The sequence below is a fragment of the Sphaerulina musiva genome, assembly GCF_000320565.1.
Source record: "Sphaerulina musiva SO2202 unplaced genomic scaffold SEPMUscaffold_2, whole genome shotgun sequence".
Lineage (NCBI taxonomy): Eukaryota > Fungi > Ascomycota > Dothideomycetes > Mycosphaerellales > Mycosphaerellaceae > Sphaerulina > Sphaerulina musiva.
Window position 1 is genome coordinate 1090547 of NW_016017384.1, and position 14008 is coordinate 1104554.

At 52.5% G+C, this 14008-nt stretch overlaps 6 protein-coding genes across 6 annotated transcripts; 2 read left to right on the top strand and 4 right to left on the bottom strand.

The window, feature by feature from the left end:
• Window positions 1-452: 452 nt before the first annotated feature.
• On the bottom strand, window positions 453-3689 carry SEPMUDRAFT_147152 (uncharacterized protein). Its single transcript, XM_016904117.1, has 2 exons — window positions 2681-3689; window positions 453-2620 (listed from the first exon to the last, which is right to left on the bottom strand). Exons 1-2 carry the CDS (start codon window positions 3153-3155, stop codon window positions 1755-1757), a joined length of 1341 nt encoding a protein of 446 aa, XP_016763343.1. The 5' UTR covers window positions 3156-3689; the 3' UTR covers window positions 453-1754.
• SEPMUDRAFT_7601 (uncharacterized protein) lies at window positions 603-950 on the top strand (the record flags this gene model as incomplete). Its single annotated transcript, XM_016910117.1, has 1 exon — window positions 603-950. A coding segment is annotated over one exon (348 nt), but the record flags the coding sequence as incomplete, so codon positions are not given.
• Window positions 3690-3938: 249 nt separating the features above from the next.
• Window positions 3939-6220, bottom strand: SEPMUDRAFT_147153 (phospholipase D/nuclease). The gene is made up of 2 exons (XM_016904118.1): window positions 5694-6220; window positions 3939-5603 (listed from the first exon to the last, which is right to left on the bottom strand). The coding sequence occupies exons 1-2, from the start codon at window positions 6137-6139 to the stop codon at window positions 4160-4162; spliced, it is 1890 nt and encodes a 629-aa protein (XP_016763345.1). The 5' UTR covers window positions 6140-6220; the 3' UTR covers window positions 3939-4159.
• Window positions 6221-6744: 524 nt separating this feature from the next.
• SEPMUDRAFT_147155 (uncharacterized protein) lies at window positions 6745-8276 on the bottom strand. Its single transcript, XM_016904119.1, has one exon. It carries the CDS (start codon window positions 8229-8231, stop codon window positions 7032-7034), a length of 1200 nt encoding a protein of 399 aa, XP_016763346.1. The 5' UTR covers window positions 8232-8276; the 3' UTR covers window positions 6745-7031.
• Window positions 8277-8566: 290 nt separating this feature from the next.
• Window positions 8567-13342, top strand: SEPMUDRAFT_147156 (DNA repair protein rad5). Its single transcript, XM_016904120.1, has 5 exons — window positions 8567-11796; window positions 11856-11911; window positions 11974-11995; window positions 12062-12954; window positions 13016-13342. The coding sequence occupies exons 1-4, from the start codon at window positions 8927-8929 to the stop codon at window positions 12138-12140; spliced, it is 3027 nt and encodes a 1008-aa protein (XP_016763347.1). The 5' UTR covers window positions 8567-8926; the 3' UTR covers window positions 12141-12954; window positions 13016-13342.
• Window positions 11684-13342, bottom strand: SEPMUDRAFT_147157 (ribosomal protein L15). The gene is made up of 2 exons (XM_016904121.1): window positions 13016-13342; window positions 11684-12954 (listed from the first exon to the last, which is right to left on the bottom strand). Exons 1-2 carry the CDS (start codon window positions 13333-13335, stop codon window positions 12327-12329), a joined length of 948 nt encoding a protein of 315 aa, XP_016763348.1. The 5' UTR covers window positions 13336-13342; the 3' UTR covers window positions 11684-12326.
• Window positions 13343-14008: the final 666 nt, after the last annotated feature.

Sequence of the window (14008 nt, forward strand, 5' to 3'; positions counted from 1 at the left end):
AGGGAGGTAACTGACGTCGAGCAGCTCTCTGATCTACGACGACGAGCCATGGACGAATGTGGAAAGAAAGACGTCGTTAAGCTTCTGTTGTCGACGACCGGTGACGACGTAGTGGGTCTTTCCCGCACCACACTGTCCACACATAGGAGGTAGGAGGTAGATCAAGCAATCGCGTCGCGTCGCGTTCCCGTCGCTTCTGAAAACTACGGCATTGCTTGTCATACCGATGGGATGTGGTGATAACGACAAGTACATGTAGGTTAACAACCACAGTGATGAGGACCTCGGTGTCAGCACTATATACATGGACCTTAGGTAGTCATCTTCTCGCTACTTCAAGTTAGATCTGGAAGCTCCTTAACCAGGGTTCACGGACCACTCCCAATGAAGTCTGATGACTCTAATCATCCCCAAGGTGCAGAGCTCAGAGCTGTCTGCGTAGGACGTCAAGAGCCCGTATACCACACCACAGCCTCGCCATCGCCTTCACAGACTCGTCCTAGACCGATCAGAGGTCTTACGCCCACGGGGTTCCCACCATCGCCACCTTCGATACAGTACCTACGCACACATCTCCCACGCTCACCGGCTGCTTATCCGCCATGGCCCCGACCGCCGCCATCACCAAAGCCTCAAATGTCCTACCTTCCTACTACCGCTTCCTACTCATGAATGTGGAATCACTTTTCGCATTTGGTGGCGTCATCATGGTCCTCGTAGCCCCTGGACATTACGTGACAGCCTTGACAAGAGAGAGTGTGGCGTCGATCGACTCAGCCACAGATTTCGTCTACACACAGCTGGGAGGCGGATGGATGGTGATCGTGTTCATCGAGGCGGTCATCATGAGGCTGGTGGACGATATCAAGGTCTGGAAACTTCTCTGCATGGCGATTCTGCTGAGTGACGCTTTGTACACGCACTCGATGGCGCAGGCGGTCGGGGGTTGGGCGCAGTGGGCTGTGCTATCGAATTGGACACTCAACGATTGGGTCGCCGCCATCACGACGTGGCCATTCGTGCTCACTAGAGTTGCTATCGTTCTTGGAATCGGATACCGCAAGGAGAAGAGGAACTGACACGCAAGTCTGTCGACGTTGTCGTGTACCTTTATTCAAGCCGCCATCGAGGACATGTTGGTGCCTCAGGCATGCAAGAGGGGAGACGGGGACGCGTTTATCGCTTTTTTAAATGATATGCCTCAGCGTTGGGTTGACTGTTGCGCTTCCTGTCGCCACTCTTGAACCTGTTTGCCCGTTAGTGACTTCCAGTCTTATCCGTAGCACCTCTCCCTTGAGTGAGTGCCGATGCTGCCGAAATTATAGCCGACCTTGCATCTGAGAGAGAGAGAGAGAGAGAGAGAGAGATTCACATCATCTTAGAGAGATTCATAGGTCAGGCACCTGTAAACCTACCTACCTAGGTACTTGTAGGGACCGAAGTATACAGCCTGTACATGACTACCTCCTATTCAGTAGGCCCTACTGATCATCATACCTGCTCATCCAACGCATGAATACTCCGCCTGAGTAACAAAATCATCCTAGGCTGAGTAGGCCCTCACTTGATCAAATCTGTTCAAATGCCTGCATAGCCTCATAGTTACCTTAATCTACTCCTCTTCATCTCGGCTCTATAATGGCTCTGGAATGCCCCCATGCTAATGCTCTCGCCCTTGATCCCAAAGATCCCTATGCAACGCAATGCAACCCCCCCAAAAAACAGTCAACTTCCAATAACAACGATGCCCGTTTCTATAATGCACCATATCCCTCACCATGCTGTTGTCTCCTCCCATCATCACCATCATTCACGAGCAGTGCCGTGTGCTCCGATGATGGAGATGATGATGATGACGATGTTGGTCTAGAGGAGATACTTCCCACACCACTCGGAATCCAACCCCTCAGCCAGCCCGAGACGCGTCGCCAACGATATCGAGCGCCTCCCTGCTGCTGCTGCTGCTGTTCTTCCGCAACGACGAGTTTCTCCTGTGTTTCGCCATATAGCAAAAACTGTACACCGACACTAGCGTCCAACCCCAACACACCCGCAGCGCCGAGGAAGAACGGTAGAGCTGCAAGGACCCATTGTGTTCTGTCCGATCCGTCTTTGTCGACCCAGCCTCCTCCGCCATGTGGGCCGAAATCGTTCCAGGCGTTGGGGTTACTGAGTAGTGCGAGAGAGTAGAACATGTTACCGCAGAATGCTGCGAGGAATAGATGGGGACTTAGGCCAGCTACAGATTTCCGCTGCCAGTTTTTGAACAGCTGGGGGAGGCGAGAGCCGAGATAGAGGACTGTGGACATCCAGGAAATGATCGTACCGGCCTTTTCGAGTGCAGTGGGGCCACCACTGTCGTGCAAGTGACTGTGTACTACTGAAGTCTTGCTGATGGGCGATGCGTGAGAGATAGCGATCATGCAGGCGATCAAGAGCATTGTTCTCGGCGAGGGAGAGGGCATTGGAGATGAGGGTCCAACCTTGTGAATTGTGTTGCTGTTTCTGGAAGTACCAGAGCTCGACGCCAGTTTCTCCTTCTCATTCTCCTCACGCTGGAATGTAAGAGTTCGGAAGATAATCTTGGGCCTGCTTGGTGCCTTGGTCACACCATCTGTTCCTTTGCCATCATCAGATTCGCTCTCTCTACTGGCCGTCGGACTCAGCACTGGCATCATACCTTCGATTACGACCTGTTCCATCCCACCACTCGTAGAGCTATCACCGTCGTTTGTGTTCTTTCTCTTCCACATGCGGAGCACGGGGTGTCCATGCCGGAGCCTCTCATACCAGATCCATTGTCCCACCAAACACAGATCGACGAATACGTAGTATCCACCTATACATATTTGCCAGCTAGCTTGACGTGTAAATAGTGCTCCGAGAAGATTGCTGATATCGCCTAAACACCACTCCGCCAGGAAGAAGATGGACAGCCCACTGGTGCTCTGTATTGACCAGTTCTTGTAAATCTGTGGTAGCTGCGCGAAAAGCCAGGCCAGAATGCTGAGTCCGCCCAACGTAATGGAAGTAAAAGCTAAGGGTGTCGGAACACAGGTGTGGAATGTGCTGCTGAAATGCAGAAGGAAGTCGTTTTCTGGTGTGCAATATGCTGGCAATGAGGGCTCCAACGCTGATGGTCTAATCCATTGCATGATGGATTCCGGGTGCGTGTAGGCTCGAAGCCCGAAGCGTGCTCCGCGTGTGGGAAGTGTGGGAAGTGTATCGACCTCCGAAGCGTCAGGACCTCTGGTCTAGCCTGTAGTCTCGTGCTCAGCCACGTGCTGCCTGGCTGCTAGGTACTGTGTTCCGGAGACAGCTCGAATGAACTAGTTCTGAGGTAGTCGAGCTCGAGGATCGTGTGGAATAGCTCCGTCGCGAGGCCGTTAGATGCTACTTGAGGCAATCTGTTGTCTGTTCAGCGAAGATTATAAAGGAATGCCTCCGCCAAGTACGGAAGAAACACAGGCGGTCGCAGCGACAGGGAGGCCTGGTGAAGGAGAGGTGTATGCAACTGGAGTACTTCTCAGTGTCTAGGTGACGCCTCTGGCTACCGCTTACAGTCATCAGAGCGTGTATGGTCATCAGGTGGTGGGATCATGCCGTCGGCGTTATGTACAGTGACACCAGGCCCCAGATCTGCGGACCGGATCGTGCATTACGTGCAGCAGAGACGCACCAGATCGGACGCTGAATGGACGAAGATAAATGGCCATCCCAAACGCGTCTCGTGTGGATGGCGTGGTTGAGATAAGGGAAGCCGCAATTAGCGAGTGGTAAAGCTGCGACGTCGCTATCAACAGGTGGCACCCCGCATGATCAGATGCCCAGGTGGTCGGTCGGCACGTGCGCAGGAATTGGTGGGGGTGCCTGATGCGGCGATGCCTGATGTGCTGGTGAAGAGGACACCGCTGAATATGTGCATGAGCCACGTCGTGGGGGACTGCGATGACATGTCTTATTATTCTATTCATCGCACGATTAAGTGCGTTGGTATTCGTATTCTGTTTCGTGTCTTTACAGTAGTGTGAGAATGGGCATGGCCAAACTCATACACGCAGTCAGCTCATCGGCCGGTGAGTGACGTCGCTGCCAGTCTCTCCGTATCCCAATACGGGCACTTGAACACTATCAGACTTACAGGTATCCAATCCTCATCTCACATCTGCTCCTTGAAATACCATGGTTCCTGAGACTTGTATTCCTCCCCTGGTATCGAGAAAGGTAGGTCAATGATGCGCCGGAAAGCCTCGATATTGACAAACTCGGGCGTTGAAGTCTGAGCTGATGTTTCGTCTTCAGTCTCTGTTTCCGAGTCCCCATTGGCATCGCGTTGCTTGAAAGCGGCCTCTCCTGCGGAAGAGGGAAGGGTTTCTACAGGTACGGAAAGAATGACGCCGCACTCCCAATTTCTGCAGGTGATTTTGCTCTCAGTTCTCTCAGCTGCCAATTCGCCCCACGCGCTCTTCGACATGTTGGAGGACCCAACATATACCCACGCAACTGGATTCGAGTTGGGGGAGCCAGTGGCGGCCACGGAAACGCCTGGCGGGTCTGCGTGTTCAGAGGCTGTAGATCTGAAGCCGCGAGCGCATAAGATCTTGTTGTGGCTCAGCAGGCCTTTTCTTGTAGAGCGATAGTCTCTGAAGCATTCCTTTGGGAAGCTGTTTCTCTCATAGTACTCCCTCTGCAAGCAAATGGTTCCGGCCGCACCAGCCGTTGAGCTGCGAACGGTTTCCTTGGTGGGAAAATAGACGCGTATTTTCTTGCGCACATTCGTTGTCGCGGTGACAGTCTTGCTGCCGGCCTTCTTGAAAAAGCTGGCGCCTGCTTTCGACCGTGCTTCTCTAGCATGCGCAAGCAGATCAACCCCTCTGGCTGCCATATGGAAGTCGTTCAACTGCTTGTCAGTCAGGGCCCCGATAGACGATGCTGCAAAATCGATCTCAAGGCTGGGCCCGGCCACCAAGTCCATTTGCCGTACTGTGCGACTCAGTCCCAGGAGACCAGTTCGAGCAGCTTGATCTTTGTAGTGTACACCACCGACAGTATGCACAAATGCAATGTCTGCAGTTGCAGAGAAGTCAAAATTCAGCACGCCATCCCTAACGTCTTGGTCGAGCCCTTGCATCTCAATAAAGAACATGAGTTCCCTGCCGAAGGAAGTGAGATCATTCTTTTGGCCTTGGGGCAGCCTCGGCAGGTCGATCAAGAACACAGTGTTTTCCATTTGACCCGTCTCGCCCCAATCGAAGTTCAGGAGGTTCGCCGTTGGTATCGCAATGCGCAACTTGTCAGCGTGGAAAAGGAGCATCAGCTTCGAGTGCATGCAATTGATCAGGCCTGACATGTTTGGAAAACACAAGCGAAGGAAGTGCCTCATGTCACTTGCATCCTCTCGCCACTGATCCCGGTCTTTTTGTTCTTTTGCTTGCATGACGAAGATACACTTTGTTTTTCCGCCGTTCAATGGTGTCCTTAGCTTTGAAAGGATCCATTGCGTGTCCCACTGGAATGCGGACAGTACTGCGGTACGGACACTGAGCGGCTCGAGAACTTCCTCAATTTTGATTTCGTTGCCAGAACGTTCGTGCCCAAATGCCCTGGGGATTGTCAGCACATCCCTTTACGCGTTTGCATGACCATTCCCATAACAAGCTCGCAGCACAGCCACATTGGCCGATATTCCTTACCACGTCTTCTTGATCACGCCACGAGGATATTGTAAGCCTCCAGTTGCAGATGTGGGCACGGAGCTCATGCTACTGGCAGATGCAGATAACAACTCGGTCTTCATGCGATGGTTCGCCGCTTGTGCTGCTGCTGGTTTCTCAGCCTGCCCTCGTTGCTGGACAGCTGTCGACAGCATATTGAGTCGAGCTCCACCAGCCAGATCTATACTGGTCGTTTCGAGCTTTGGGGCTTTCCTAGATTCGCGGACGGGCGGCGGTGATATCGATCGTGGGCGTTTCTTGTTCAATCTGGCTAACCTCTCCGCCTCCATTGTCTTCCGGTCGAGTCCTAGGAGGCCTGAGAGCGGCGGCGGTCTGATCGTTGGTGGTGAGTCTCGCTGCTGACTGGACAAAGACATTGCGATTGCAGCGTTCAATTCTTCGTCATCTGTCTCATGGTCTGCCATTCTAAGGCCAAGCGGAAGTCTGCCTCTTCCCAAGGAAAGCACAGTACCTTACTGAGTTATGTACCGAGCACGGAAGTTCTGCCAGATGCTCGAGTATATTGGTAGTGACGATTGTCCCATCCTGCAGTTCCAAGTTGTTTTGATGTCAGACTGGTTACCTGTAGATTCCAAGTTCAGGTAGGTAGGAGGTACATGGAGGAACTTCAGGCAGCAAGAGCTCCCTAGCTACCTAAGGTAGTTACGCGTGTTCGCGTCTCGTGGATTATCATGTGGCTGACCAAATACACCGTGTATTTAGATGGAACATCACTTCTCGCTCTCAATTCTCCGCGCTTCTGGACAGAACACGAAGGTGTCCAGCATTTATGCCGCGTCCACACTACTGCAAAGCGACTGCGTGTCTACTGAAATTACGGGCTCATTGTATTGTGGCAGATCACGGGAACTGTAGCAGAGAAGAAGAATTCGTGCGGGATATCCTGTGCTTCACATCACTGTGAGCATGCCAAGAAACCTCGTGGATCAACAAATACCGCCTCTCGTTGAAAACATAACCCACTGCAGAGAATGAGTGGTATACATTCTGTGATTGGTTATGTACTTCGAAGTCGCTATACTGGACGTGTTATAACTACAGCAGTTCAAGAAAGCGTGTGACCACCAAACATTAAATTCTATAGGCCAGCAGAGTCTATCGTACATGGCGATGTCTATCTCAGTGTGCCGCTGTGTCAAGTGAGCATGGACGGTGCCACTGCTCTGCGTCGGTCGGTTGTGGCAGGTTCATGCTGAAGGCGTTCCCTACCAGCCTTGCCTGTCAAGAGGCCTGGGATGGCGATAACGATATTGATTTCCACTAATTGTGGACCGCGGCTTGTATCGTATCGATTAATCAAAACTTTCGCCGACTGTATGCCCAGTATGCCTTGAATGGTAACTTCCAGTCGGTTACCCTGAGCTTCGCACTGAAGACATCAAAGTCATGCTGCTGTAAGCGATCAAGCCACATCTGAGTGGCAAGTGCTGGCATGTAGACACCGAAAGCACGCTCAACTTCCTGCGCTGGTGTCTCCACCCGACCGATAGAGGGCAGGTGGACGTGCTCTTCCTCGTCTTTATGCTCGAACTCGTGATCGGCCTCCCCACCTGCTCGTATCGTGGCAAGCAACTGACGGGCAGTAATGAGGTGGTCGTTCGCGCGAGTTGCAACAGCGAAGACAGCGTCGCGAAGACCTTGGGCTTCAGCACCATTGCGTAGAACGTCTTCCTCACGCACACCGGCCTCTGCCATCACGTCCAGAGGAAGTAACACAGCGCCACGCCGTGAAGCACCAACATCGCCGCCAAGAGCGCCTTGATTGCTGTGAGAATTGGCGGGCCCGGGGAAGGCGATCAGAGGCAAACCACGCAGCACAGTCGAGATGCCGATTGCTTTCCCAATGTGAGAAGCTATATGGTCAGCCGTCACGCTAGCCATGGGCAGAGCTTGTAGTGTGAGGTAGAGCAAGGTGCTGTAGGTATTCTCGCCATAGCTTTCGAGCGCAGCAATATTGGGATAAGGAGGGTTCGAAAGGTACTTTTCGCGGGTGTCGACGATTCGAGTGAACCAGTTCCTACTAAAATTCGACCTCCCTCCCGTCCTGGCTTGAAGGTCGTCCGCGGCTTGAGCAATCATCAGAGCGATCGGCTGCTTCGGTGGCGTACCGGCCAGAGACTTCGCGATCGCATCTCGATGGAACTGGAGCCGCATCATCCCAATAGTCGGCGTAGAGGTCGTGTCTGCGGTCCGAGCCACGTCGATGTTGAAGGCTCGCAGGGCGACATATGCATCCCTAGCATGGCTGGGAATATATGGAAGAAGCAGAGATGACGGAGTGTCGTACTTCCGGAGCAGATCCAGACAGTAGGTCCGAGCACTCGCGATCTCGGCAGCGGAAGTGACTTCTGCGGTGGGTTGCCTCACGCCTGATGGGCCTGATGCATACCGTCTGGGACCAATTTGAAGGCTTCTTCTGCTGATGCATAGCGGCACGGGACTGGAAGTGATGCCGGACGAGGCCCAGTTCCGAGTCAATGTCTTCATGGGCTTCATAGTCGTCAGGCAATGTCATCTGAGGGGGGCGTCCATTTTGCTGACTGCTGCTGCCATGTCCGGCGAGACAATGGGATTGTTGTAGATGTTCGTTGCCACAAGAGTGAGGTGCTTCACTCACAATACATGCCTCAGGTAGTAAAAAACACGAGAGTGGCACGTCATCAACTTTTCGCGGCTAAACTGAACGCGTCACGTCCTCCTTCATCGAGAAAACACGGCCGTTGCTCTTCAGTTGCCACCTCACGAGCAGAGCTACTGACCCGGGCGTGGACGTTGAAATGGATATGGACATGGACATCGATGAGCGGCCCTACAAGAAGAGACGCTTCTTTGACCAAGAAGGCGCTCCCGACGGCGACGATCACACCTTGTCTGCTGCAACACGCCTGTTGCCGCCAGCCCAGAGCAGTGCCGCCAACTGTTCGACACGAGACCCGCACGCCTTCGATGCTGATGCCTTTACCAGCGTTGTCGGTCCAGACGTGCCTCAAGACGCCGTCAGAAGTCTGCAGAGCGCTCATGGCTCCAACTTGGAGCAGGCCATCAATGCTTACTTCGATGGATCCTGGAAGACCACGCCTTCCAGAAAGGCTGCCACGCCACCACAGCCGACACGTCCACAGCGTCGCACCCTGAGCACCGATAGGGAGAGCAGTAGCGGCGGCGGCAGCCGTGCCAAAGGCGCTTCGTCCATGCCGCCGATGCGGTACATTGGTGCGCTGGGAGTGGCGGGCTGGACTACGAGGAGTGGCGTCTCCCTCCGCGCAGACGACGTGGTCAAGATCCAGCGTGTGAGACAAGCGCCAAAGCTCAAGATGGGGAAAGGCGGGAAGACGCAGCAAGTGTCGAGGCGAACGGAGGATGTCATTGTGCGCTTCACAGACAAGAATGGAACTGAGATTGGACGACTCGAGAAAGACTCGGCGCTTTGGATTGGTGCTCTGATTGATCAGAACGTCTGTCATTTCGAGGGACATTGTGTGTTTGCTCCGGAGCGGATCAAGACCAACGACACGGTATACATCCAGCTGCGTTGTTTCTTGCTGAGATTTGTGTTTGAAACTGGAAATTTGATCAAATCGGTCGATGATAATCGTAGTGCTGGCTTTCTGGAGACAGCCGAAACATCACAGGAGCGAGATCTGAGGCTGCGCCAGATCGGACTCGTCAAGCTCTTCTCGGAGATCAATCTGCAACCGGCGTCCGTTAACGAGGTCACTGCAAAACACAAGCGCGAGGGCATCTTGCAGGCTGCAGAAGTCGCTGAGCAGTTTGATCGAGTTGGCAGCAACAAGAAGTCGAGCCAGGACAAGGAGAATGGCGGCTCGAGCCCACCTTCAGACGATAACGAAAAGGAAGAGGGGGAGGAGCTCGAGCAAGACCAGCTGGATAGCCTGTACAAGAAGGCACAGTCCTTTGACTTCAATACGCCCACTGCTGAGCCCGCCTCAACATTTGTCATGGATCTGCGGAAGTATCAGAAGCAGGCGCTGTATTGGATGCTGCAAAAAGAACACAGAAGGAATGATGTGAAGCAAGAACAGAGCATGCATCCTCTTTGGGAGCAATATTTATGGCCAGCAAAAGATGCCGATGATAAGGATCTGCACATGGTGGAAGGGCAAGATTGTTTCTACGTCAATCCCTACAGCGGGGAGTTGAGCCTTGACTTTCCAATACAAGAGCAAAATTGCCTAGGGGGCATCCTAGCGGATGAGATGGGACTTGGGAAGACAATCCAAATTCTTGCTCTAATCCACAGCCATAGATCGCCGGAGCATGAGGGTATCGTGCACGACCAGATCGACGTGGAAGTTGATGCAGTCAGCAGCCTGAAGAGGCAAACGATGGCATCCAAAACAGTCAAAAGAGCACCTGCAACGACGCTTGTCGTGGCACCCATGTCATTGCTTGCACAATGGGCAAGCGAAGCTGAAAAGGCCTCGAGAAGCGGCACGCTCAAAGTGCTTGTCTACTATGGCAGTGAGAAGGAAGCTAACTTGCAGACACTATGTTGCGGCTCTGACCTCAGCTCGGCTCCGAATGTTATCATTACCAGCTACGGTACGGTATTGTCAGAGTTCAATCAGGTCGTCAATGCTGGCGGGAATAGGGCCACCTCCGGCGGCCTCTTTGGTGTTGAATATTGGCGCGTCATCCTCGACGAGGCGCATATGATCAAGAACCGTGCATCGAAGACTGCCAAGGCATGCTATGAAATTGCAGCCACACATCGCTGGGTCTTGACGGGAACTCCTATCGTCAATCGCTTAGAAGACTTGTTCTCCCTGGTGCGCTTCTTGCGCGTCGAGCCGTGGAGTAACTTCAGCTTTTGGAAGACATTCATCACTGCTCCTTTCGAAAAGGGTGACTTCGTTCGGGCGCTGGACGTCGTTCAGACAGTACTGGAGCCACTTGTCTTGCGACGCACAAAAGACATGAGGACTCCAGACGGAGAAGCTCTTGTGCCACTTCCTCAAAAGACAGTAACAGTTGAGAAGCTCAAATTTTCGGACCCCGAGCACGATGTCTATAGGCATATTTTTCACAGGGCCAAGACGACATTCAATGCCAACGTCGAGGCTGGCACCTTGATGAAGAGCTATACCACCATATTTGCTCAGATCTTGAGATTAAGACAAAGTTGCTGCCATCCAGTACTCACGCGCAATAAGAACATAGTTGCCGAAGAGGAGGACGCAGCAGCAGCGGTTGATCTAGCCAACGGTCTCGCCGATGATATGGATCTAGCAGCGCTTCTCGCGAAGTTCGAGGCTGATGAGGGCGAGACAGATGCCGCCACGTACGGCGCGCATGTGCTCAAGCAAATTCAGGACGAGGCGGACATGGAATGTCCTATCTGTTTCGAAGAGCCAATGGAAGAACAAGCCGTCACGGGATGCTGGCATTCTGCTTGTAAGAAGTGCCTCCTGGATTACATTGAACAACAAGCTGCTAAAGGAGAGTTGCCACGCTGTTTCAGTTGTCGAGAGCCGATCAACGCTCGCGACGTCTTCGAAGTCATTAAGCACGACGACGACGACGACGATCAGCCAGACGGCGCCGACATCCTTAATGCAGCCATACAAACAGACGAAGACCAAGAGGATGACGAAATGTACACAAGTACACAGGATAAAGTAAGGACTATCAGCCGCAAGAAACCTCGAATCTCGTTGCGACGAGTGAATCAACTCTCCTCTGCCAAAATCTCTACACTCACGACCACACTCAAAAGTCTGAAAAAGCGAGAACCTACAACCAAATCTGTCGTGTTCAGCCAGTTCACATCCTTCCTGGATCTTCTCGCGCCAGCTCTGACCAATTCCAGCATCTCATGGCTTCGCTTTGATGGCAGCATGTCGCAGAAGGAAAGAGCGAAAGTTCTTGCTGAATTCGCAGAACGACCCAAGTTTACAATTCTGCTGTTGTCGCTCCGAGCAGGTGGAGTTGGACTCAACTTGACATGTGCGCGTAGAGTCTTCATGATGGATCCATGGTGGAGTTTTGCCGTTGAAGCGCAAGCCATCGATCGTGTGCATCGTATGGGCCAGACTCATGAGTAATGATTGCTCCTTATCAATGTCTGTTGGTGCGAACAATTGCTAACTTCTGGCGCAGTGTTGAAGTGATTAGATACGTGGTTGAGGGAACTATCGAAGAGAAGATGCTCCGAGGTAAGTGCTCAACGGCATGAAATCGTGGAGGATGATCATTGTGCTAATCCCTTGTTGAACAGTGCAGGAGAGAAAGAAGTTTATGTGAGTAATGATTGCCCTTTATCAACGTCTGCTGTTGGTACGAACAATTGCTAACTTCTGACGCAGTGCCAGTTCGCTTGGCATGATGAGCGAGGAGGAGAAGAAGATGCAAAGGATTGAGGATATAAGAGAATTGTTGAGCTAAATGCTGCTTCATGGAACCAACCTGTCTCTGCGCCGCGGGATTTTGCATTGGTTTGTGGTGAGGCCATTCTCTTTCTGCTGGCTTTCATGATGAACTTCTGCTCTGCTTGCTCTGAATCCTAGCAGGGCTAGTCTCGAGTCAACGAACATGGGGGCGGGCAGGACCAGGCGCGAAGGGCGACATAAATCACCATATCCGATTGCCTGCAGCTTTGCTCGCAGCAGCTTTTTTCGCAGCTCTCTTCTTCTTTTCCTCGGTCTTGCCAGTAGCGCCAGGTGTCTTGAAGAACAGACTTGGCCCTTGCCCTTCGCCAACCAAATGGCTGAGGTAGCCTCTATGTGCGGAATCTCGGTAGTATTCCAAGTGCTTTCTGCTCGTAGGATCCGGTAACCTAAAGCGGTATCTTCTTTCCTCCTGCGTAAGAGCATCCGCCACTTTGTCCACGTCTACCTCATCTACACCACGGTCCGCACTGGCAATGTTGATACGCGATTGCAGGCTGTGGATGGGGTCCATTTCGCCCCTGATGATTCTTTTGATCGCGAAGTTGGTGTAATAGCGTGTCGTTACGGTACCTCCAAGCTTCTCGATTGTATTGATGGCTTCGGCGCTCGCTCGTGATACCACAATATTGATGGGCGTCGTGAGCTCGTCTTTGCCACGTGCAAGCAATTTCACGCCATCTTTCACGCCGTGCACGCAGCGCGATTCATTTAATTCCTTTAACGTAATGGGCTGAGAAGGATCCAGGCGGCCTCGGTTAATCCAGTCCTGGATGCGATTGAGGTTGACCTTGGTCATGTCCACGGAGAAGCTGTCCAGCAATTCAGCGCATGGTCGCCAACCGTAATGCGTCTTCGCTGACAACTACTCACTGATTTTTGAAGCCTCGCGGGCCAGCCACTATCCAGTCAGGCGTCTGACCTCCATTGAAGCCTGCAGGCACTTTTCCGTGCTGCTTTTGACCCTTGTGACCACGCCCAGATGTCTTGCCCTTCCCGCTGGCAGGACCACGACCGCGCCTGATGGGCTTGTTGTACGCGCCTTTATTATCAGATAGGGATGAGAGAATCGAGGCGTTTCGTTGTTGACTCAGGAAAGGGTAGAGGAAAGGCGCAATCGGCTGGTATGCTGGCGAAATCTGTGTCGGTATGGAGACGGCTGCACGCCGTAGCAATTGTAGCCGTGGAGGCATTTTGAATGTGGTGGTGGGAGTGGTGATGTGAAGGTGGTGATGCTGGAGGTGAACTTCAAAGACTCCCGCGGCGACTGGTCGGCAACCCTGCCTCTTACTCAGCACATTGGGTTCTCTCCCAATTTGAAGAGTTCAATCTGCTTTCTTTTGCAGCCTACATACCTCCTACAAGTCTTCAGCATACACATAAATACCAGGTATACACATGTGTTCGAACGATAAAAAGCGACACGATTGGCACACTCTGCGGCAACGCTCACACTCTCGATAGATCTACGTAGCATGGAGCTCCAACCAGCGACAGAATTCACATTGTCGGCGTCAGGTCAGCATTGCTCGCCTACCTAGTAGGTACCTACACATGACACCCGGTACACAGCGACGATTTTATCACATACAAGTAGCAGCTCAGTCGCATGCTCTAGGCTTCAGCGATAACTTTCACCCCTCATATTATTAATCATGGCGCTGACATCTCGACATGTTTGCAACCTCTATAGCGCAAGCAATGGCTCGAGTCTTGACTTGGAAACTCCCGACCGCCGTCGAGATATAGAAATAGCATGCCCAACGTACATCACGAGCTCATAACATGGCCAATAGAAGCAAAACGAGTGACCACCCAGCTCGGCCCATCCGTGAACCATATTATATATATACATATATATACAGG

What these genes read in the sequence shown, in the direction of transcription:
- SEPMUDRAFT_147152 (XM_016904117.1), bottom strand. Translation starts at nt 3,155, where the DNA reads ATGCAATGGATTAGACCATCAGCGTTGGAGCCCTCATTGCCAGCATAT. An exon ending in GGAACAGGTCGTAATCGAAG is followed by an intron (nt 2,621 to 2,680) that starts GTATGATGCCAG and finishes ATGATGGCAAAG; the next exon opens with GAACAGATGGTGTGACCAAG.
- SEPMUDRAFT_147153 (XM_016904118.1), bottom strand. Translation starts at nt 6,139, where the DNA reads ATGGCAGACCATGAGACAGATGACGAAGAATTGAACGCTGCAATCGCA. An exon ending in GGCGTGATCAAGAAGACGTG is followed by an intron (nt 5,604 to 5,693) that starts GTAAGGAATATC and finishes GACAATCCCCAG; the next exon opens with GGCATTTGGGCACGAACGTT.
- SEPMUDRAFT_147155 (XM_016904119.1), bottom strand. Translation starts at nt 8,231, where the DNA reads ATGAAGCCCATGAAGACATTGACTCGGAACTGGGCCTCGTCCGGCATC.
- SEPMUDRAFT_147156 (XM_016904120.1), top strand. Translation starts at nt 8,927, where the DNA reads ATGCCGCCGATGCGGTACATTGGTGCGCTGGGAGTGGCGGGCTGGACT. An exon ending in CGTATGGGCCAGACTCATGA is followed by an intron (nt 11,797 to 11,855) that starts GTAATGATTGCT and finishes CTTCTGGCGCAG; the next exon opens with TGTTGAAGTGATTAGATACG. An exon ending in CGAAGAGAAGATGCTCCGAG is followed by an intron (nt 11,912 to 11,973) that starts GTAAGTGCTCAA and finishes CTTGTTGAACAG; the next exon opens with TGCAGGAGAGAAAGAAGTTT.
- SEPMUDRAFT_147157 (XM_016904121.1), bottom strand. Translation starts at nt 13,335, where the DNA reads ATGCCTCCACGGCTACAATTGCTACGGCGTGCAGCCGTCTCCATACCG. An exon ending in CCGCGAGGCTTCAAAAATCA is followed by an intron (nt 12,955 to 13,015) that starts GTGAGTAGTTGT and finishes ATTGCTGGACAG; the next exon opens with CTTCTCCGTGGACATGACCA.